Source organism: Prenolepis imparis, unplaced genomic scaffold (assembly GCF_030444845.1).
Source record: "Prenolepis imparis isolate NDT839.2.m4 unplaced genomic scaffold, iyPreImpa1.0 SCAF_5, whole genome shotgun sequence".
Lineage (NCBI taxonomy): Eukaryota > Metazoa > Arthropoda > Insecta > Hymenoptera > Formicidae > Prenolepis > Prenolepis imparis.
The window spans coordinates 1,598,527-1,619,629 of NW_028141163.1; the positions used below are offsets into that span (position 1 = coordinate 1,598,527).

At 33.9% G+C, this 21,103-nt stretch overlaps 3 protein-coding genes across 7 annotated transcripts; 2 read left to right on the forward strand and 1 right to left on the reverse strand.

The window, feature by feature from the left end:
- Window positions 1–2,470: 2,470 nt before the first annotated feature.
- On the forward strand, window positions 2,471–13,127 carry LOC145936076 (ADP-ribosylarginine hydrolase CG2909). 4 transcript variants are annotated; one of them, XM_083037963.1, is made up of 10 exons: window positions 5,252–5,921; window positions 7,673–7,945; window positions 8,407–8,670; window positions 10,010–10,179; window positions 10,543–10,614; window positions 11,093–11,379; window positions 11,523–11,684; window positions 11,770–11,880; window positions 12,042–12,226; window positions 12,991–13,127. In XM_083037963.1, the coding sequence occupies exons 1-9, from the start codon at window positions 5,886–5,888 to the stop codon at window positions 12,224–12,226; spliced, it is 1,560 nt and encodes a 519-aa protein (XP_082894089.1). In that variant the 5' UTR covers window positions 5,252–5,885; the 3' UTR covers window positions 12,991–13,127. The 4 variants fall into 4 exon arrangements, with proteins under 4 accessions (XP_082894090.1, XP_082894091.1, XP_082894089.1 ...); XM_083037964.1 differs by lacking the exons at window positions 5,252–5,921; window positions 12,991–13,127 and adding an exon at window positions 2,471–2,563 and having other exon boundaries at window positions 12,042–12,465; XM_083037965.1 differs by lacking the exons at window positions 5,252–5,921; window positions 12,991–13,127 and adding an exon at window positions 3,673–4,030 and having other exon boundaries at window positions 12,042–12,465.
- On the forward strand, window positions 12,644–16,882 carry LOC145935992 (uncharacterized). Its single transcript, XM_083037840.1, has 6 exons — window positions 12,644–12,652; window positions 12,991–13,436; window positions 14,250–14,524; window positions 14,588–14,841; window positions 14,922–16,434; window positions 16,745–16,882. The coding sequence occupies exons 1-5, from the start codon at window positions 12,644–12,646 to the stop codon at window positions 15,537–15,539; spliced, it is 1,602 nt and encodes a 533-aa protein (XP_082893966.1). The 3' UTR covers window positions 15,540–16,434; window positions 16,745–16,882.
- Window positions 16,762–20,784, reverse strand: Hlh3b (Helix loop helix protein 3B). 2 transcript variants are annotated; one of them, XM_083037969.1, is made up of 5 exons: window positions 20,036–20,784; window positions 18,800–19,027; window positions 18,429–18,640; window positions 17,777–18,112; window positions 16,762–17,104 (listed from the first exon to the last, which is right to left on the reverse strand). In XM_083037969.1, exons 1-5 carry the CDS (start codon window positions 20,036–20,038, stop codon window positions 16,762–16,764), a joined length of 1,122 nt encoding a protein of 373 aa, XP_082894095.1. In that variant the 5' UTR covers window positions 20,039–20,784. The 2 variants fall into 2 exon arrangements, with proteins under 2 accessions (XP_082894095.1, XP_082894094.1); XM_083037968.1 differs by lacking the exon at window positions 20,036–20,784 and having other exon boundaries at window positions 18,800–19,950.
- Window positions 20,785–21,103: the final 319 nt, after the last annotated feature.

The following is a 21,103-nucleotide window of genomic DNA, read 5'->3' on the forward strand; positions in this document are numbered from 1 at the left end:
TAAAAAGATAACGTGCAGCTAAAAATAGCAGACTTCATAAGTTGAAAATTTCTTTTTAGAACGTATTTCATATACATACATATATTTCAAATTATATCATGGGTTCCATTTAGATTATTTTTGTTAACAACAACTTCAATACGCTTCTATATAATTATATAAAAAAAATTATTACGATTTTTTCAAATTATTTTTTTATGTCAATATGTTGTTAAAACGCTCGCTAATCCGGCACTGAGTTACGCTAACAAGTAAGAGAGAGAGGAAAAAGAAAGAGAGAGGGATTAACGACACCAAAACGGTACGACGCGACGTACCGTACGTTCACCATTCGTCGCTCACCTGAGTTTTATCGGTGTATTTTTGTCATTCTCTCTCGCATTCTACCTCGCGTACTGCCAATGTCTCGTTGACCGCAAACGTAAAAAAAAAAAAAAAAAAAAAAAAATATATACGTAAACGGTATCGGACGAATTAGAGAGAACGTCGATCTCTGGGGAAATGGTACTAGAAACATTCAGACATACAAATTTGTTTTTCGTTTTCCAACCTTTTTTGATGACGTTTACAAAAATTGAATCATTCATTATATTTATTTAATTTTCATTTTTATCACTTACATATTGTAATTTATATGTATCATAATCATCTTGGATAAAAACGTGCGCATATATATTTTGTTACATAGGAAGCAAGATTTGTTTATAGGAAGTAAAATCTTGTATTTTATTATAAAAAATATTATACGTGTACAATATTTAATTAGTCTCTCTTTTATCAACATAACGAGGCAAAGCTAAATTTTGAAATGACTAAACTTTTTTTAATTCGAGAATAGAAAGATTAATTCAAGTTCTCGAAAAAAAGAGAAGCGCGGTTTAACGATTTTTCAGCGACTGAGATTCTACGGAGAGAAATTGTTAAATGTGTTTAACAAGACGATTAGAAATTATTCTAGACACTTTGTTTATATTATAGGCATGCGGTTTACTTTTACCGGACGATGTAAATTGATAAAACCGGTTCCGGTTTACACAATGTTGCGCCGCAAGATGTACCGTTTATCCGCATACATAAAAGATTATTTTATCAACCCTTTGTTATTAAATTACTAAAATGTCATATATACAAACTTACTTATCTCTTATTTTAATTACTACAAGGATAAAAGAAATCTTAAAAAATGTGCAAGTCATCGCCTCTACATTCACTGTAATGCAGCAATTTATATCAAATTTATCATAAATTCCTACTATTTTCGATTTTATTTATAATTAATTTTGTTACTATATTATAAATTATAATTAATTTACTGTTGCTGAATTGAAGAATTTATTTTTTGGACAGCTTCAACTAAATCGAAAATAAATACATAATTTATCTATATTTTTTCAAATAATATTGTATATATATCATTTGAACAATTTGTGCGAAAAATTTTTGAATTATACAAATGATAGATTTATTATTTTATTCAATTGCTATTTATAATCCACATTGTGTTGAATGATATTACCGTTTGTTCCTTGACTTCGTACTTTCTATAATGTTTCACAGATGTCGACTGTTCACACAAATTCCTAATTTGCGGTGTTTTACTCGTTTTTATTCACTGACTTATTGTCACCAAAATTTACTGAAAAAAAGTACACAAGTTACTTAGACAGTTATTTAATTTTTTCTAATATTTTTAATGACATATTTTTATCACTTGCAGTAATAGTGAGAAAAAGAGAAGTTGAATTTTAACTACTCTTAGATGCAAGTTGAATTAAAAACTCACTGCAAGAACAAGATCCTTAAACGCAATTTAATTTGAATTGATTTTCACTTTTTGCTATACTGAGATCTCTAGATCTCAATTTGAAGGCAATATTAAGGTTCTAAAAGGGTGCGCTCATTATATGCTTAATGAAAAATTCAACTGACACTCTGCAATAAATTCTAAATATATCATATATTAAATATTGGAGCTATTATTATAACTATTTTATATATATATTTATATATATTATATTTTATATATTTTATAAATTTATTATACTTCAATAAAAGCGAGAATAAAATCGTTATTCTTTTTTACGGGCACGTCTTTAAATAATTTTGCAATTGTTATGAAAATGATAAAAATTACTCAAGTTTACTAACATATAGATAATGTAATGACTCACAAGAGAATGACTAATCTTTATCTCGCTGATTTAAATTAATGGTTTACTAAAGAGACTTCTTGTGCCTTAGATGGCAGCAGCCAACATGAAGCCTGCTATCGATAAAGTTAAGATAACAATATGAATTTGCCAAAATTTGACCAAAAAGCAACGAAAAGATCTAGTTACAAGATGTAATATGTATACATAATAGATTCTGTATATATTTAAATTTTTAATTTCATTTCTAGTTAATATATTAAAAGTCAAATTATCATCCCGGGATGCCCCGAATGTTTTAGATACGCTCCTGTAATCGATATATAAACCTGTTTTCCAACTGTCGAGTCACAGTTAACAGAACAGCACCAAAACGTGTTGCGATAACATTGCATCAGAGTTGCGCCATGAAGGTAAAGGCATTTTAAAGTCGAATTAACATTTTAATAATTGTATACACACAATTATAACAATTATACACACACATAGATACACGGAGAGAATTTTCTCTTAAAATTTACCCTGAAAATCATGGTAATCATGGAACAATATGGTATGGAAAGAATTTTATGAGAATTTTATGAGATTAATATTTATCACAATAAAATATAAAACATATGTTTGATTAATTTTACTAAACTGCATGGTAAAATTACTCAACATTGCATGTTTTATATTTTAACGTGTAGATATAGGTCTAGTTTACACCGTTAAATCCCTGTTTACACCGATCGATTTCAAAACAGATTAAGTTAGGTTTTCAGTCCAAAAAAGAACAAATATTTCACTGTTTTTCAAGTTATATAAAATTCTAAAAATCTGAGAATCTTAATTCGATTTTTAACCTAACCTCAATTTAACAGTAGTGGCAGAGAAAATGCGATCGGAATCAAATCTGATGCGTTTACAGCGTGCTGGCATCCTTTGATACGCGTACCAACTTGGTCTGATACTCGCGAGTCAGGAGTATCGAACCAGACCAGACTTAAATAATCCGCGAGCGTTTATACCGAGCGTATATCAAACGATTTGATACAGATATAGTACTTGATACGCGTATCAAATGATCGGTGTAAACTAGGCTATTATTATGTTTATTGTGATAAATATTAATCAGAGAAATTTTCATAAAATTCTTTCCATACCATATTGTCCCACGATTACCATGATTTTCAGGATAAATTCTAAAGAGAAAATTCTCTCAGTGCAGTATCTATTTAAAGCTTCGTAAACAAACTGGGTCTCCTGTTCTTTTTCTACGGGCCAGATGGGACCAGCTGTCGAAGATCTCAAGCTTTTTTACATCACTCGCGATAATCTTCATCCTTTATGATTTTAATGAAACTTTGCATACTTGTAGAACATCGAAAAATAATCGACACGTATTTTTTTATTTCGGCAATGGTGCGGGTTTAAGAATAGAAACCTTTGAACGTTAGGGGTGGTCTCCAAGCATAGACAGAAAACAATCATTTAATTTAGAAGAAAAAATACTTCTAGGGAGGTTTCTTCTAGAGACTTCTAGAGAAGCTTTCAAAGCATTTTTTCTATTAATTTATTTATGTAATGTTTTCTGATTTCTATTTTAAAAAGCACCCTTTTCTCATGAGATGTAATCGCCATATTGGATCCGCCATTTTGAATTTTGTAATTTTGACGTCAGATTCTGAATCAGCTGTACTAAAACCTCCCTAGAAGTATTTTTTCTTCTAAATTAAATGATTGTTTTCTGTCTATGCTTGGAGACCACCCCTAACGTTCAAAGGGTGGTTTCTATCCTTAAACCTGCACCATTGCCGAAATAAAAAAATACGTGTCGATTATTTTTCGATGTTCTACAAGTAAGCAAAGTTTCATTAAAATCGGTGAGTTACACTTCCGTAAGTCTCCTTGTAAGAGAAAATTCTCTCTGTGTATGCATGCGTGTATTTAGGTATATAATATGTAATATATGTATATCTACGCTTCTGCTGCGCGAGAATGTATGTGTGTATGCACGCGCTTCTTTTAGAAATGCTTTATTCTTCTAAAATATTGTATATTTTATACTGCACTTCAGCTTTATTACTTTATTAATACTGTCTATTATATCTATTTTTATTATCTAGAGTTTTTGCGCCGTAATTTTATATAGTTTTTCATACTTTGAAAGCTCCCTCACATCGCATAAAGTTTATATACCAGAAAACGTTTTTAATTGCTATAATCACTCTCGAACGATTAAACATTCAAGTTTGAAAAGGTTTTTTTGAAAAGTGTGAGAAGATATATTTTTTCGCAAAGAATTATCACTAACCCAAAATAATTGCAATAATTCATGCAATTTGAAAAATAGAATAATTCAATCAACATCTTGCATTATACATTTTTAATAGAGATAAGTCTTAAGTCGATCTATTCTGCAAAATTTACGTAAAATGCCAGCACAGATTGAGCGGAAATTGAGCTAAATGATGTCCAATCAAACAGATAGGACCTTTGCTCTTTTTTATTGCCACGCGGAAAAATAGCACGATGTATTATAGAGAATGTCTCTACACAGAGAGAATTTTCTCTTAAAATTTACCCTGAAATCATGGTAATCGTGGGACAACATGGTATGGAAAGAATTTTATGAAAATTTCTCTGATTAATATTTATCACAATAAACATAATAATATCTACACGTTAAAATATAAAACATATTTGAGTAATTTTACCATACACGCAAAAAAATGTCTAGATATCGCAACAAAAATTATCGCTATTTTTTATATCTGATAGAATATCGTTTGTCACAGATAGAATTATCGTTTGTCACAGATAGAATTTTTTAGTTCTGTCTCTGTCATTTAGATTGATTACGTGCAAAATATATACGATATTACAATATTTGCTAATTGTTTATCTACCTCAGTTAATTTTTCGCACCTACAAAATTTTTGCTATAGTTGCAAAATCATTTTTTTTAGTGTACAGTTTAATAAAATTGATCAAACATGTTTTATATTTTATTGTGATAGATGTTATTATTTTTATTGTGATAAATATTAATCAGAGAAATTTTCATAAAATTCTTTCCATACCATATTGTCCCATCATTACCATGATTTTCAGGGTAAATTCTAAGAGAAAATTCTTTCCGTGTACTGACGGATCTCTGCGCGCGCACCGCGTTGCAAGTGCGCGTGTGTTCCAAACAGTGGCGGTCCAGGTCCAGTAGCTGCCGACCACGTCATCCTTAGACGCATCACGGTCGTTTAGCGCGAGAAAAGTTTACGTGTCGTTATCGCTTCGCAATTCCGCGAAATTCAATGCGACGCGGCGCTCGCGAGATCGTCATCGATCCCAAAGTTGCGATCGATCGCATATCAACATAAGTCCGTTTCAAAGTAACGCGTGATTCCGTGTGTGCAGGAGTTGGACTGATAATCGATTGATGAATAGATCCCGGATTTAATTTCGTTCGACACACCTTTTACATATATTTATCTCTTAAGAGATAATGAATTTTGTGTGTCGTGGATTTTAAGAAGCTTGATCAAGAAGATTGAATATTTAAGAATTAAAAGGACCAAACTTTTTTTAAGAAAACTTTTTTTTAAGAAATTAAGAGACGAGATCTATGAATCGTGATAATCAATTGCGAAATCGCACTGTTGTTAGAAATTGTGGTACTTCTGAATAATAGAAAATCTGATAAAGAAAGAGAAGGAAAATTTTTGTTCTTTTTCATCTTCAACGCGACGATTATCCATGGGCATGTCACTATTTGCTTGTTGCGTTCGTCAGGTGAGTTGCTATTTGTTTTTACATTACGATCGTGGAAATATTATACGGATTAAGAAAAAATTGATCAACTTTTATCTTTTATAAGTTTCTTAATTTTAATACCAAAGCACATTATTAGCGCTAATCATGATTAGCTGCTATGTTCTCGCACTAAAATTAAGTAATTTAAAAAATAAAAAATAAATAAAAAATGTAGTTGATTAATCTTTGACTTTGAATTGTAAAAGGTTCATACAATTGCTTATCTGTGTTTGACATATACGGTTAAACTTGATTATATAAGCGAGAAGATTGTAATTTTAATCACGCAATCAGCTGATCAAGCGCGCGTATGTCAAATATGCGAAATCGGCAGCATTTTTCGTTGTTTAATTCTTGTTTCTGTTGTTTGTTATTCTTATTGCAATTATTTTAATGTTATACTTAATATTAACGTATGGAAATTACAGATAGAAATCTTTTTTATTTATAATATTATTGCTTTTACTGTTTATTATATAAAATTTTGTATAACATTTGTTGACTAGAATGCAAAGTAGCTGAACCTATTTATGTATAAACAATACTATAATTTATTTTTTTTATTGCTTTCTGTTATCATATATGTAATTTTTTAATACTTTTTAAATATGTATATCTTATGCATATAATATTTAATCTTTTTTTTTTGTTTTACAAGTTTCTTTGGATAAATTAATATCTTACGTTACTTATTTATGACAAGTAATAGTTTTATGGGAATTTTAAAAATTTAATAAATTTGATACAATTTGTCTAAGAAATCGATATTTTTAATTATTAGTGCAACTATGATTTTTTTTTAATTTGTCATATATATTTTTAAAAAATTATACATATTATTAATTAAATTAAATAATTATATATTAAAAATTTAGTATAAATAAATAAGTTTAATATAAAATATTTATGCATAATTATGAAATAAGTTGAGCGGCAAAAAATAAAAATTTAGAATAACGGATCAATACGCATTATCCTTTCTTTCCGTCCGCAAGAGGAAAATAATAAACAACATTGACAATTGTTTTACAATGCGAGATAACCTGTGAATTTTACTTCGCTCACCCCTATCGCTCAGGTGGCAGAATCGATAAACAGAAAAAATGAAGCAAACTGCAGGACCGCCGTAGGCGTTAGACAAGTGCGTGCATTTTTTTTACATGTGTATATGTGCGTTCGCGTACGTATTCGTATGTATATATGCGCGCCCACGAAGAGAGTGACCGTCAAGCCGCTCGCTAGGATGAACAGATACATTTTACGCTACTTAACGGATTTTATGCTCAAGTGTCAAAGGGACCGACGTCCTTGCTGTAATCGCCGGGGGGTTGTATTAATAGAACGACGTTTCGCTGTTTTGCAAAATTTTTCTTACAATCCATTTCGTAGCCCTTGGCTTCGACATCATCGATAATGCGCGAAGTTATTCCGTATCATTTAGAAACGAATCACTTGCTTATATCTTTTCAGCAGAAGCTTACGAATGTATCATTGCTTTCTTCATTTCTTATTCTTATCATCAAAATTTCTACAAAAAACAACGCACTGTTTAAAAAATATAACATATATATGCAAATTTTTCAAGAAAATTTTTTCAAACATATGCTTACCGTCTTTACTAAAAATTAAAATTTCTATTCAATGTTGATTATATTCTATCCAGTAAGTACGCAAGTTTTATTTGTGTCTTCGCGGAAGAGTCAATTCGCAAAGGTATTATCTCTTCGTAGAGTAATCGACAAGCGGAAGAAATGCGTCAGCAGATGCTCTTGAAGGATCCGCCGGAGATATCGTGGGAGAACACGCTGGGCTCGCCCCATGGCGTGCCCTTCGACGACGACACGAAAGAGCTGCTGAAAAAGTGTCTCCATGTCTCCGTGCCGCCACCGACTAGTCTGGCGGAGCTAATCAAACGGAGCGAAGCATTCCCCGTGAAGTTTCCAATTAGCACTATGAGATGCGCCTCCCTGAGGGACAGGGGGATCGGCGCGGAGATCATTGAGGTTTGCGTAAACCTAGCAAATTATTTTATCGAAGATTAAATGAAATGTACGAGTCGGGAAGAATAACAGACACTTGATTAAATATTCATTAAAAACATTATTACTTGAAAATTCGATAGAGAACGCTGTACTTTAGATTTTCTGAAGATTATCATCTTGTGTATCTCTTTCTTAAAGAGAGAGATTACAATTGGACGCAATTATGCAATATGGAACCAACCACCAATTTTTTTTATTTCGAGATTTTTATTACAAATTATGCCTTAATGTATCAGGCACAATTTGCAATAAAAATCTCGAAATCGAAAAAATTTGTGATTGGTTCCATATTGCATAACTGTGTTCATTTCTCCGTAGGTTTAAATCCGAGTTCTTTTTTTATCTTCTATGACGTGCGATAATTTTGATTAAATTCAATGCAATTGCAAATTCGATATCTTTCGATTTTGTTGTTCATTCAGTTAAACGCGAATTCGACATATCCGCTGATACACGAGGCGATGCTGCCCTTAATTGCTAGTTGGTTGAAACACAAGCGGTTGTATGGTAGCGCTGTCGAGAAAGCCTTATACAAGAACTTAACCCTCGTCCAATTCATTCACCGCCTGCTGGAGAAGAGGGCTATTTGTTTTTACGGTCCCAATGATCGATGGAAATTAATTGACAACAAGACTGGTATCGATGGATGGGAGAGTGTTGGTACAAACAATGAGAAGGAACCATTGGTAAGTATGTATTCTTTTTTTAATCAAAATAAAAGAAATGTTTTATAAAGTAATTACATTATATAATGTTTAAATTATAATAAATATTTTAACTAACAATGATATATAAATATTTTAATTAACAATAAAGTAACAAAAATAAAAATCAATATATGTATAATATATTTGACAGTTATCAGCTGATTTCTATCAAAAAATATTAATCGCGGACAAATAAATATATATTATAACATTATATAATTTACAACATATAATTAAAATAATAATATTTTGTAAGTAATATAATATGTTATAATACTTTTAAAAAAAGAAGCAACAATACTTGCGAGAATCAACTTAACATGCCTTTTTTAGAAAGGAACTAGAACAATACAAGCGCGCGTCATTCCTCGATTTTATGTTAAAAAGAATGATACAGAAATCAGCTGATAACTGTCAAAAATATTAATCGAGTTTAAGGAATTGTAACATTTTATTTAAAACATATTATTATTTTAATTTTTATAACATATTATTTTAAAATTTAATTAGCAAATTAACGCTTTAATCAGCTGATTTCTGTCAAAAAATATTAATAAAACGTTAATTTGCTAATTAAATTTTAAAATAATAATAGATTATAAAATGTAAAATAGTAATATGTTGTAAATAATATGTTATAATGCCTTATCTGCGATTAATATTTTTTGACAGAAATCAGCTGATAATTGTCAAAAATATTAATTGAGGTTAAAGAATTATGACATATTATTTAAAGTTTAAAGTATTATAACATATTATTTATAACATTATTACTTCAATTTTTATAACATATTTTTATTTTAAAATTTAATTAGCAAATTAACGCTTTAATCAGCTGATTCCTGCCAAAAAATATTAATCATGTTTGAACAAACTTTATATAAAAATATCATTCTTTTTTATATAAAATCGGGGAATGGCGCGCGCTTGTGTTGTTCTTTCTGTCTCTCTCTCTATAGTTACATTATAAAATATTAAATAAATACTACAAACATATGATTATATTTCAATTGCTAAATTAATTAAATACAATTAAAACTTCTGAAATATGTTTCAGTTTTGCTTTTGTAAAATAATATTTTAAATAAAAATTCTCATCTCTCTATCTTTATTTTGTACTTGATTGCAGGCTATTAAGTTTCCTCTGTATATCGATATAACGTCACATATGTTTACCAATATTGGAAATTTAAAGATAATACATAAGATATTAAAAAACAATGTATAGAGTTACTCCTTATAATACATCCAATGTCTTCTATCCTTTTGATATCGCGACAGCGATAATAAGCTATCACCTTTACTATTTGACAAACAGGTCCTAAGAAATTGCTTGAGTTACGACGAGATAAAATTATCGGCGATGATGGTGGTGTCGTCTCACACGGAGTTCATAAACGACGGCTCGCGAAAGAACAGAGGCATCGTGAGCGGTGACCCAGACACAGTCCAACCTCGTGGGATTATTATGGGTGTCGTTGGCTCAAGGTTTTATGCATTTTATTTAACCCTGCCTTCTGCAAGAATATTTTTATACGCGCAAACCACTGCGACATGTTCTTGTCGTGTCTGTGCAGATGCGTGTTCTATTTTTATCACCTTCGCGCGTGCGATTATTTATACCTGCAAAAATTTCTCATAATGATTGTTGAAATCGCCACAAAAAAATGCCGATAATTCTTAACGAGATATTTTTATCTTTTTTTTTTTATATTTCTATTTTCCTGTATATTATACATATAATTATCTTCCGCTGAGATTCTATAGAGAAAATTTTCGTCAAAAGTTTATTAAAATATTTTATTAATAAATGTATGTATATAATTGTATTATATTTCATTTATCACGTAGGTTCGGAAGGCCCCGATTTATGGAATATCAAGATATTCTCATCACGCCGTTGCAAAACAATATAGATAACGGGTAAGCAATAATATTTTTCCATAATAATTGTGTTGCGTTACAGGGTAAAAATTTTATTAGCGGCACTTAATGATTTGCAAATAAAATTCGCATCACGCTGGATAACGTCGGACATCTCGATATATGTTTTTGCTTAATCGTCAATATTGATTATAATAAAGATATAAGATAAACAGCATTTCTCTCTCAAAATCTTTAGCATGCTACGTTAATTCAAAACTCGAGGAACGGTAGTCAAATTTAATACAACGTTATAATTATTGAATAGACTAGTATATTAAATATGTCTTCCTTTAATTTTTAACATCTATTAATGTCTCTCTAATCTCTCCAATATTTATTAATTCTTGCGGTGGCTCTTATTAGCCGGTTTATATTATTGTTTTTATAACGGTAATACAACTTGTATGTAAAGTTTCCTTTTCTTTTCATCGTACAAGCGAAAATTTTGTTGATAGAATCAATTTATATGAGATAGATATGGAGTCGGGGTGGATGGTACATCGGAAGAGAAACGCGAGATGCGTGTTTTATGGGCGAAGTTTTACGGCACCGATTATCATCCGCTCTACGAGGAAACCGTGAAGCGCGTTAAATCGAAAGACAACAAACGTTACCTGTCGTTAACCAGCCAGACCATCTTTGATATCGAGAATTACATGAAGAGGACCCTGCTTACCGTAGAGATAATATTGCTCGACGCGAACACTCGTGCTGAGAAGCAAAACACGACCGCATTCTTGCACGTGGTCGGTTTTGGTCTTGGTTAGTTATCTCGTTATCTATAGTTATCCAGTTATTATCTTGTCGTTACAACGAGATTAAGCTTGAATTTTACATTAATGATTTATCGAAGCTGTTATGTATCTTTCTCTTCGATCATTGACTAATTAAATGACGATTCGTAGGTGTCTGGAGGATAATTCAGGATCAAGAGGTCTATTTCCTGAAAACGTTCGAGATCGCGATTAAAAAGATGAACAAGAAGCTCAAGCATGTTTCTGACATCATGTTCTCCTACTTCCATCAGCAGAAATGCGGCGGTGTAGGAAACGGCGATTATCTGGGCGGTTAGTAAATAATAATTATATATCCTATAATAAATATATAGTATTCACAAACATCCTTTCTTCTCTGAATAAATGAAATTTTCAGATATAAAAATTCATTTCGCCCTGAGAGAACCACACAACAGGCTATTTCGAGCTAACGATGCGAATAAATTGCTAATGGCCATTTATGCCTGGGATGGAAACTCGTTTCCCGGTATTTATATAAACATTCTGATTATTTTATTTCATTTTTTGTTTATTTATATTGCTAGTTTTCTATTAATTTTAATGCTGTATTTAATAAGCTCGCTATTATACTGGCGAGAAAATGTTATGCAAAATATTTTTCGCAAAGCGCTTGTGTTCTTTCCGCAGGAAACGAATTCTGGAATGGTAGTCTAGAATCCAGCGGCGATCCAGCGGCGGCGTGCAGCACCCAAATAACCGAGCTGCATAATTCCAGAATCAATCCACGCGCGTGCGGCGCCAGCTTGCACGTTGCATCCGCGGAGCACGGAATTCTGCACATATCCGATTATGCAAGGCTTCACCTTACTTAGGTAATATCCGATACGCGCCTCCTTGTCGGCGGTCTTCTTTGCTGGAAGTTCGATTTTGTGATCGTAATCCATGTGTGAAATGATAAACGATGTTGCCTTTATACTTCCATACTTTTGCATAATTAAAAAATGCAAAAAATATTATTCCTTATTTTTTAATTCTTTAATAAATACATTGATTGATGATGATGTATTTATCGAAGAATATTTTATATCGAAAAAATTGAATTATTGACAAAGTAATTGTTAGGAGTTTATTAAATAACTTATCCCTTCTTCTCCCACTCCCTATCTTTTTATGTAATAAAAACAATCTTTTTACTAGAATGAGAAGATGTTTAGAAAATTGTCGATAAATTAATAACAAAAATTGTCGTCATTATATACCATTTATATAAGAAAAATCTTTATATTAATATGAAATGCGTATAATTTAAACTCGGCATATCTTGCTAAAAAAAGAAGCTTACAATCAGTAAACTAAAAAACACAATATGCGATATTTTTGATACTCATATTTACAAAAATTAAAAAGAACAAAAGACCCTTATCAAATATGTTCTTTTTCTAATTACACAATTGATCAAAGTTCCTTATTATAGATTCCATAATATTATTTTTTTCATTTATTGTTTCTATCCTAAATAAAGTGACAGCTCACAAATAAACTAGCACAAAAAATATCGGTCAAATCTGCCTTGTGTATAAAAAAGCACTTTACTCCAAAACACATCATTCTCTCGACACATTCGCTTAAACTTTAGGAAAGGGCCGGCCCGAACAACGGGCAACAACGAAGACCATCTCGACCACCGCGCAGTCAGCGTAGCCGCAGTGCAGATGTAGACTGCTTGAAGAAATATACGGAACGTCGCGTGGAGGATCGACGGCACACGGAGATCACCGACTCCAGTAAACTGGACACGTCGAGATGGATGCCGTTGCCGAGATACGTGCCGCGGGGGCAGCAATCGCCGGGGGCCATCAAGAGATCGTCGAGGGACGAGCGGCAGGAGAGCATCGACGAGACGACGACTACGTCAGCTGAGAATCGATACGCCAGGATCGAGCCCGAGAGCATCGGTCGATCTCAACCCTCCGCCATCAGGAGTTACAGCACCGACGTGACCGCCACGAGGAGCGTCGAAAAGAGCATCGTCGAGCAGCGAAGGCACACGGACTGCAGCGATCCGCGCACCATCGCCACGAGGTTGACCACGCACATTTTCCACGTCCAAAAGCAAAGAGAAATGCCGTGATCGGGATTGTAGTTGAGATTCGTAGACGCGATTGATAGTCGTTACGGAGCCTCCAACGGGTAATGGCGTCTAGTTTCGGTCAGATGTTGTTGCTCTGCTCTCTTTCTTCCGTGTTCGTCTTTTTTCTTGTCTGTAGCGATTTTGTGCGCGATTTTTGAATTAGCTTTTTAGATGATTTTGATGGTTTATGGAAATTCACGTATCATTGTCGAACGGTCCAACGTGAAAACATAGTGGTGCCTGGTTTGCTTCACCGACCGGAACTAGTCGCTAATATTTTTTCACGTTATGACGCTCCTTGTATGTTTGTGATTCGCCGCGATTCCAAAGAGAATTATAAAAATAACTAACTAACGATATAACTTTCCATTACAGAATACTCAAATGTCTCAATGTTTAAATGTATTATATATTTTTTTCTTCCCTATTTTCTTATGGGATAATTATTTTCAATAGAATTGGAAGATAGTTTAATTTAAAAAATCCCTACGAATGTGCATGAATTGGTATTAATTTTGTGATTCTGTGATGATGTCTTTTTTCGCGAATTCTAATTTAATAATTAATTACAACTAAACGTTCTTGATACAAGTAAATTAATCTATTGCAGTCGAAAATTACGATTGTTAATCATAAATATTATTAGCCTTTATCTGTCGAGACTCGAGGTTATTGCTTTACATGTATTTATGTGTGCAGATAAAATAGTAACTGCTTGTGATTTTGAAGCAAAAATTCGACCTCGAACATCTAATCTTCTTTAGGTGGATACCACAAGTTAACGATGCGAAGTTTCGCCGAGAATCGTCTCCTCTCGCAAGAGATGGCTGTGAGATTACGCAGAGCGCGGCTACCCGATGGATAACCTTCGCCAAAAGCCCATCACCCAATCCCATTCCAAGAAATCCCGAGAGAAGAGATTCCCCGGAGCACAGTAAAAAGGACGAAGAGCCGCGCAAGGACGCGGATGCTTCTAAGTGGCAACCCTGCAGAAAGTTCTCACCAGCGAAGAACGAGAAAGAGCATTTACAAAGACAAGGTATGCGATGTACAAGGACTTTTATACACGTCTCCCGATTTATCCTGCGATATTTAATTGCAGACGAGTTGGATATCGGCAGAGATCGCTCTTCGAGTTTTGTCGACGCTAACGAGCGAGCGAACAAACTCAGTCAACGTATGCGAGATTTGTACGACTTCAAGACGGAGAACGAGTGGCCGAAAAGAACGGGAACCTCAGAGAGCGATAACGCTTGGATCAGTAAGAGTAGCAGCGAGGAGGAGAGAGGCAATTATCGACCGATTCGCAGAAACAGTCAAGATTTGGAATTCAACGACCGAATCGACATATTCAAGGTACGCGAATTAAGATTTATAAACGATATACGCTTTATGAAGTCAACACATACCTCGCTTTTGCCTTATACTTTCCTTAGTCCAAGGTTGAACATGAGGAGGAGGACAGACGACGGCCGTCGTATCCAAAGCGTAGCATTGACGCCAGCGAGTTCACGAACGAGCAGGAGGACGAGCGTCTACGAAGGTTCAACGACAGGGTGCGATACAGCGAGGATCGCAATACGGAACGGGTTCGTGGTCGAGCTCGTGGACGCACATACTCGGACGATTACGACGAGAAGGTTCGGCGCGCGTCCCGGCAACCGCCGGAATCGCCGATGATCAGGCGGGATCAACCGGAAACACCGATCAGGAGACCGTTGGTGAACCAGGAGAACAAGCGAAATTCGGACGCGAGTGCGAGATCGCGCGACTCGCGAGTCAGCTACGTAGAGGTGGACTTCTCGAAGAGGGATTCGCGTACCAGCGACGCCAGTTACGTCAGCGTGAACCTCGGTAAGCGAGGCAGCGTCGAGTGCAAGAACACGAAGACTCACGAGCCGCCGCCGAGGAGAGCCTTCAGCCAGAGCGACGAGCGACGACCGTCCACTCCGGTGCCGCCGATCGAGTTCAACGACGAGCGATACGTCCCCAAGAAATTGTCGTCGGAACCTCCGCAGAGAGACAGCACCAGGTATAAAGTATACCTGACGTAGGGAACGCCTGCGAGAGCGGCGCGAGATGAACGCCGCTTTCGCAGAGTTTTAGATTAAAGTTTACGGACAAGAAGTACAAGTGCGGAAGTACAAGTACATAATTATGTACTCTCGATGTAGAGGGAACAAACAGCTGTGCGACGAGATGGATTCCCCAATAAGATTCGTAAGTGTAAATACGTTGTACAAAAAGTTCATTGCGACGATATTCAATGTGTTAATAATCTTATGTTCGTCATTTTTGTCGTATGAAGACGAGAAAAGATTGATAAGTTAGAATATTTACGAAAGTAAATATAAAATAAGATACAAATTATCTCCAAGGTGAATATAAAATAAGATATAAATTATCTTGGAGATTATACAATGGAATCCGTTGTCTATAGATAATTGTTAAACGTTCAACTGTCGTTTACTGTGTTCAACGTATAATAATACGATATGTAAACGGATGGATGTACGAAACTCGACATATTCTGTTACAGAGCTCTACAATAATATAGCACCTACGATCAACGGAGACACAGAAGCCTGATAAAAATGTATTTGTAACAAATTTACAACGGTTTACTACGTAATCAGAAGTTTCCTATTCGTGTTTTTCATGTCACTGTCCAAAATCCAGAACGTAACTGCGATATAATAAATACAAACGGTATAACAAAATACATAATAAACTATTCTTTGAGGAACACGTCCCCCTTGTCATCTATAGATATAAAATATCTCACGGAATTATCTTATTCTTTTAATAATTTTTTCAGCAAGTAATTTTGCTTTAACAAAAATGTATTTTATTAAATATCTGTTAATGTGTATTACAGTTTTCAATAATCAAAATTGAAAAAGTTGGAAATATCTTATAGTCTTCAACAGAACGGGACAAAATTATTTAGTAAGATATTAATATTTTTAGAAAAATATTCTTTCTGTAACAAGACGAAATTTTTATTAAATCAATACAGAGTTATATACATATAACACAAAAATATAGTTTAGCGCGCGAATTGAAAAGTATGTTTAAAATTTGATTAATTGAGGAGATAAGATTTTTTTATATATGTATATATTAACTCAAAATTCTCATCTTCTCAAAAAGTTATTCGATTTTATATCGTATTAATTATTGTCAAATACAGCAAGAAAACAATATTTACAGAATGTACGTAATGTGTTTAAAAGTAAATCGATCATTTGATAAACAGGTATCTCTCACCAAGCTTCATTTGCGATCCGCGCCACACAAATCACCGCGGAATCCCGAACTCGAATCCTTCACGAAGGCGACTTTGACTCTCTTCCTGACCGGAACACTGTGAGCAGGCGGCGGCGGGACTCGACAGTCCCTCGAAGTCTGCTCATCGTCTTCTCGTTCGATCTTGAATCTCTTCTGAGCACAGTTTGACCCGCTCGAACCTACTCCGTTCGTGACTGGCGTATGATTCGTCAAAGACGACGAGGATCCATTGGATATCACGCTAGTGTTTGATGAGATCTGCGGTGATTTCGGGAAACTCGAGGATCGTCCACCCGATGGGGAACGTATGAGGTTTCCATTGTTGTTGCTGTTGCGAATGTTGCAGATATTACAACGTTGTAAGCAATATTATACACGAAATATTTATAACCAGTAAGGACCCCGCACCAAATAGAATTTTAGCTTTCGGTGGAATTGACTGTTTTTTTCATATGTTATAGCTTATGTTCTGCTGAATAAATTATGGATAATTACTGAGTTACAGATCATAAGCTACAACATATGAGAAAATCAGCTGATCTTACCAATTTTATATGATTAGTACGCGGTTTTTAAACCTACATAAAATCCTAGATGAAATTGAATTTCGGTAAAATCAGCTTATTTTCTCACATGTTGTAACTTATGACTTGCTGAACAAAAAAATGTAATAGGCTCAAAGCTAAATAGATGGTTACTGATTTACAGCCAATCAAACACGAAAAATTAGGACTTTGCGAGTTGTTTGACTGGCTGTAACTCACAATATCGAATATTTAACTTTGAGGCTGCTAACATCTTTTGTTCAACAAGTCATAAGCTATACAACATATGAAAAAAAACAGTTAATTCCACCGAAAGCCAAAATCTTATGTATTTGATACGGAGTCCTTTGTGCTTTATTACTCTATTAAGAAATACAAAAAACAATTCAAATATCTATCGATTTTTTTCTAATTTTATATTTTTTATAGAGAACTAAATTAACGTCGCAATTTACCTGTGAAAGTTGCCTTGGGTAACAATGATGGAAGGTGTGATACAACGTTTTCCGGTGGGAATAGCTACGTTGAGCCCGGTCGGTGCGATCATCAACAAACTGCCGTTCTTGTCGCACGTCGCGTTATGCCTCTGCGCGGAATAATTAACGCGAAATATGTGAGAATTCTCCGACACGTTCTGCTTCTCCTGTTTCAGATACGCCACAGCCGGCTTCGCGTGATACGCGACGTGATTTTGATTGTTCAAATGCGACTCGCATTTGATGCGCACGTCGTGCCCATTGCGATCTTGAACCTTTTGCCACTCGAGAACATTGCTTAGCAATCTTATGTACCTACGAAACGAGATTTGTCATCATTTCATGTTCAAATATCAAATAATTCAAAAATTTTCTCTCTTTAATCTCTCTTTATCCTTAAAATATTATTGCAAAATGTCTCTATATTATATATTTCTGTTTAAATTTGTTTTAATATTCAAGAATATATATCTACAGGTGCAAATCTTTGTATTTGTTAATTATTTTTAAAACAAAGGAAATACTTTTGCCTTTTTTTTCTCATAGTTGTTCAAAAATATATGACTGAAACTGTATGGATATTAATATCTGTTTATACTTGAGATTAATATTTATTTCAGCTGAACGTTACCTTATCGCCATCCTTAATATCTCATTCTTCGACAGTTTCTTATCCGGCGGATGGGTCGGCACCAATTTGCGAAGCTCGGCGAAGGCGCCGCTCACATTCTGCTGTCTCCATCGTTCGCGACTGTTGGTGAATAACTTTCTGACTCCGAAGTTACCTACACGAGGCGTAGGCGATCCCAAATGACCACTTCCGGAAGACGAAATGCCGTCTAGCTGCGAGATTATTACGAATTTCATTGAACTATCGCTAATGCAACAATTATTGTCTCGATATTCCACGGATTTGGGGAGATCACGGTAAAATTTATTATATTTCATATTTAATATGAAAACTGAGATCTTGTAATTTGAAAGATTTTTTATCTCGCTCACGGAACTAGAACGATCCCGACGTCTTTTGCTTTGATCTTCCTCGTCGTCGGTGTCGTGGGAATAGAATTCATCGGAGAGTGTCGCCTCTTCTTCGGTGTCCCTTGATGTACCCGGGGAATCGCCGGCCTCTTCCGGAAACTCTCCCTCGCCGGACAATAACGATCCCGCTGGGGAACCATTTTCAGCATCCGCGATTCCTATTCCGCAGCCGCTATACGTTAACATTGGCTGCAAGGATGGATAAGTATGAACAAACATATGCAGTAAAAGTTTTACTCTATCATTTGTAAATGACATTCATCATGTTTCCTTTTCCGAAGCGAATAATCATATAAAGATCATTACAGTTACACTAATTCTATACTCTATAAGTCTATTTTGAAAACTAATCTGTTACTGATTCGTAAGAAATCAGAATAAAATCTTCACAGTAACAAGAATAATAAAACAAGTTTGTTAAATGGACACTGTCGACAAATCTCAGATATAATTAGCCTACATAACGCCAACAGGAAGTTGATACCGCGTTTTCTTCAATTGTCCCTGACATTCAACAGATATATATACCATTCGATTTATCTTTATGTCGGCATTAGTCATTATATATACACTGCTTGCTGTTCACATATCAGTTTTATTTATATGAAAAAGGAAGTATTTCCGCTTGTATATTTGCGTCTTCTTTTAATAATAATTTTATACATTAACACAATTTCTTATTTCAAATTATTCTTCGTCAAAATATCTATCCGCGATGTGGATGATTGATTCCCTATCAGTATAAAAAATTCGTAAATTTAGAAGAGATGTTATTTATCATTTAAATTGTATTTTTGTCAATTAAGAATAAATTGCGCGATGACAATAAGCTATGCAATTAAATAAGAATGCTATATTACTCATTTTATGTTCGCGACGAGTAGCACAATACATACATACAGATGCACGCTCATTTTTTTTAATAATATATATAAGATCTTTGAAAAATGACTAACATAATAATAATTACGGCTCAACAAAAGAAACTTTTGTGTATTGTAATTATTGTATTATAATTAAGGATAGTATATAACAATTGTGACGTTTCAAACGCATATTTTCGCAAACACTCGTACACAACACATCTTGAGATCCACATAAGTTGTAGAAAAGGAAAAATTTATAGAACACACGTTTTCGAGCGATCACAAATAATAATCATTAGACACAAACACACACGAAACAATTAATACTCACCATGTCGCGCACAAAAAAGCCAATAGTACCGTGAAATTAAATGATACAGATCGACTTGGAGAACGAGATCTCTGGCTCACATTGCGATCGTGATGGAGAGTAACACCGATGTCGAAAGAGACGATTTGACTAGTCGGCGAGTCCAGGGTGACCCTCCGGGTAAATGAATTTCACGAGGGCGGAGCGCAGGCTTATGGGTGGAGCTCGTATCAGGTCCGTCCCATCCGTGCTCCATCCAGCATCCCTGTATCGACGTTCTTCACGCGGATCAGATCTTCGTATATCCAGTGAAAATGCAAGATTCATGCTTTATTCGACATTGATTCCTGATTTGCGTAATTCTTGCTCGAAAGATTTTACGATGTGTGACATCGTAACACGTGATAAGAAATGTGTCACTTTCATACTTTTCACATTTTTGTATAATTTGTATGATTGTTAAATGATTAATTTCTTAGCAAGTATCAATTATCTTTCTATGTCGATTTAAAAAAATAATTTAATAATTTAAAGAATTCCGATAATAATAACAGCAATGAAAAAAGTGCATTTTAATTTTTTTACTTTATGTTTAGCTTAAACCATCGGCATTTAAAAGATTGTCAAGTAAAAAAGTTTGGAGAAAGCATATTCTGAGTTTAGAAAATTTATTTTACTTTTAAATTACAAGCAATTTTTGTATCTATGATGGATTAATTGGCGATGTAGAAAAAGTTAGCCGCTTTACGATCGGACACGCGTTTGGCAATCGAGGGTAAAATGCACGTGTCCTTTATATGCCTTTTATTCCGAGATTAAAATGCCATATTTATTATATCTAGAAGGGGGTCTGGCATTAAATAATTTATATTTAAAATTATCTAGCATCATACACATACACACACACGCAATGTTCCTACACATTCAGTAAATAATTTATTGTAATAAATTATAATAAATATATACTATTTTTATTATTTTTATTTTTTACATATACATATTTATTATATTTTTTATTTTTATTATATACATATATATTTTGAAATTTTTTATATATCGTGCTCTTGCTTTTTATTAATATTTTCAAAT

Bases quoted from the DNA above. Each gene is read 5' to 3' on its own strand.
- LOC145935992 (XM_083037840.1), top strand. The intron at 13,437-14,249 runs GTTGACCACGCA...AATCTTCTTTAG, and splicing joins CCGCGCACCATCGCCACGAG to GTGGATACCACAAGTTAACG. The intron at 14,525-14,587 runs GTATGCGATGTA...ATTTAATTGCAG, and splicing joins AGAGCATTTACAAAGACAAG to ACGAGTTGGATATCGGCAGA.
- LOC145936076 (XM_083037963.1), top strand. From the start codon at position 5,886: ATGGGCATGTCACTATTTGCTTGTTGCGTTCGTCAG. The intron at 8,671-10,009 runs GTAAGTATGTAT...TTTGACAAACAG, and splicing joins ACAATGAGAAGGAACCATTG to GTCCTAAGAAATTGCTTGAG. The intron at 10,180-10,542 runs GTTTTATGCATT...TTTATCACGTAG, and splicing joins ATGGGTGTCGTTGGCTCAAG to GTTCGGAAGGCCCCGATTTA.
- Hlh3b (XM_083037968.1), bottom strand. From the start codon at position 19,096: ATGTCATTTACAAATGATAGAGTAAAACTTTTACTGCATATGTTTGTT. The intron at 18,113-18,428 runs GTAACGTTCAGC...CTCGTTTCGTAG, and splicing joins ATATTAAGGATGGCGATAAG to GTACATAAGATTGCTAAGCA. The intron at 17,105-17,776 runs GTAAATTGCGAC...CATTCGCAACAG, and splicing joins ACCCAAGGCAACTTTCACAG to CAACAACAATGGAAACCTCA.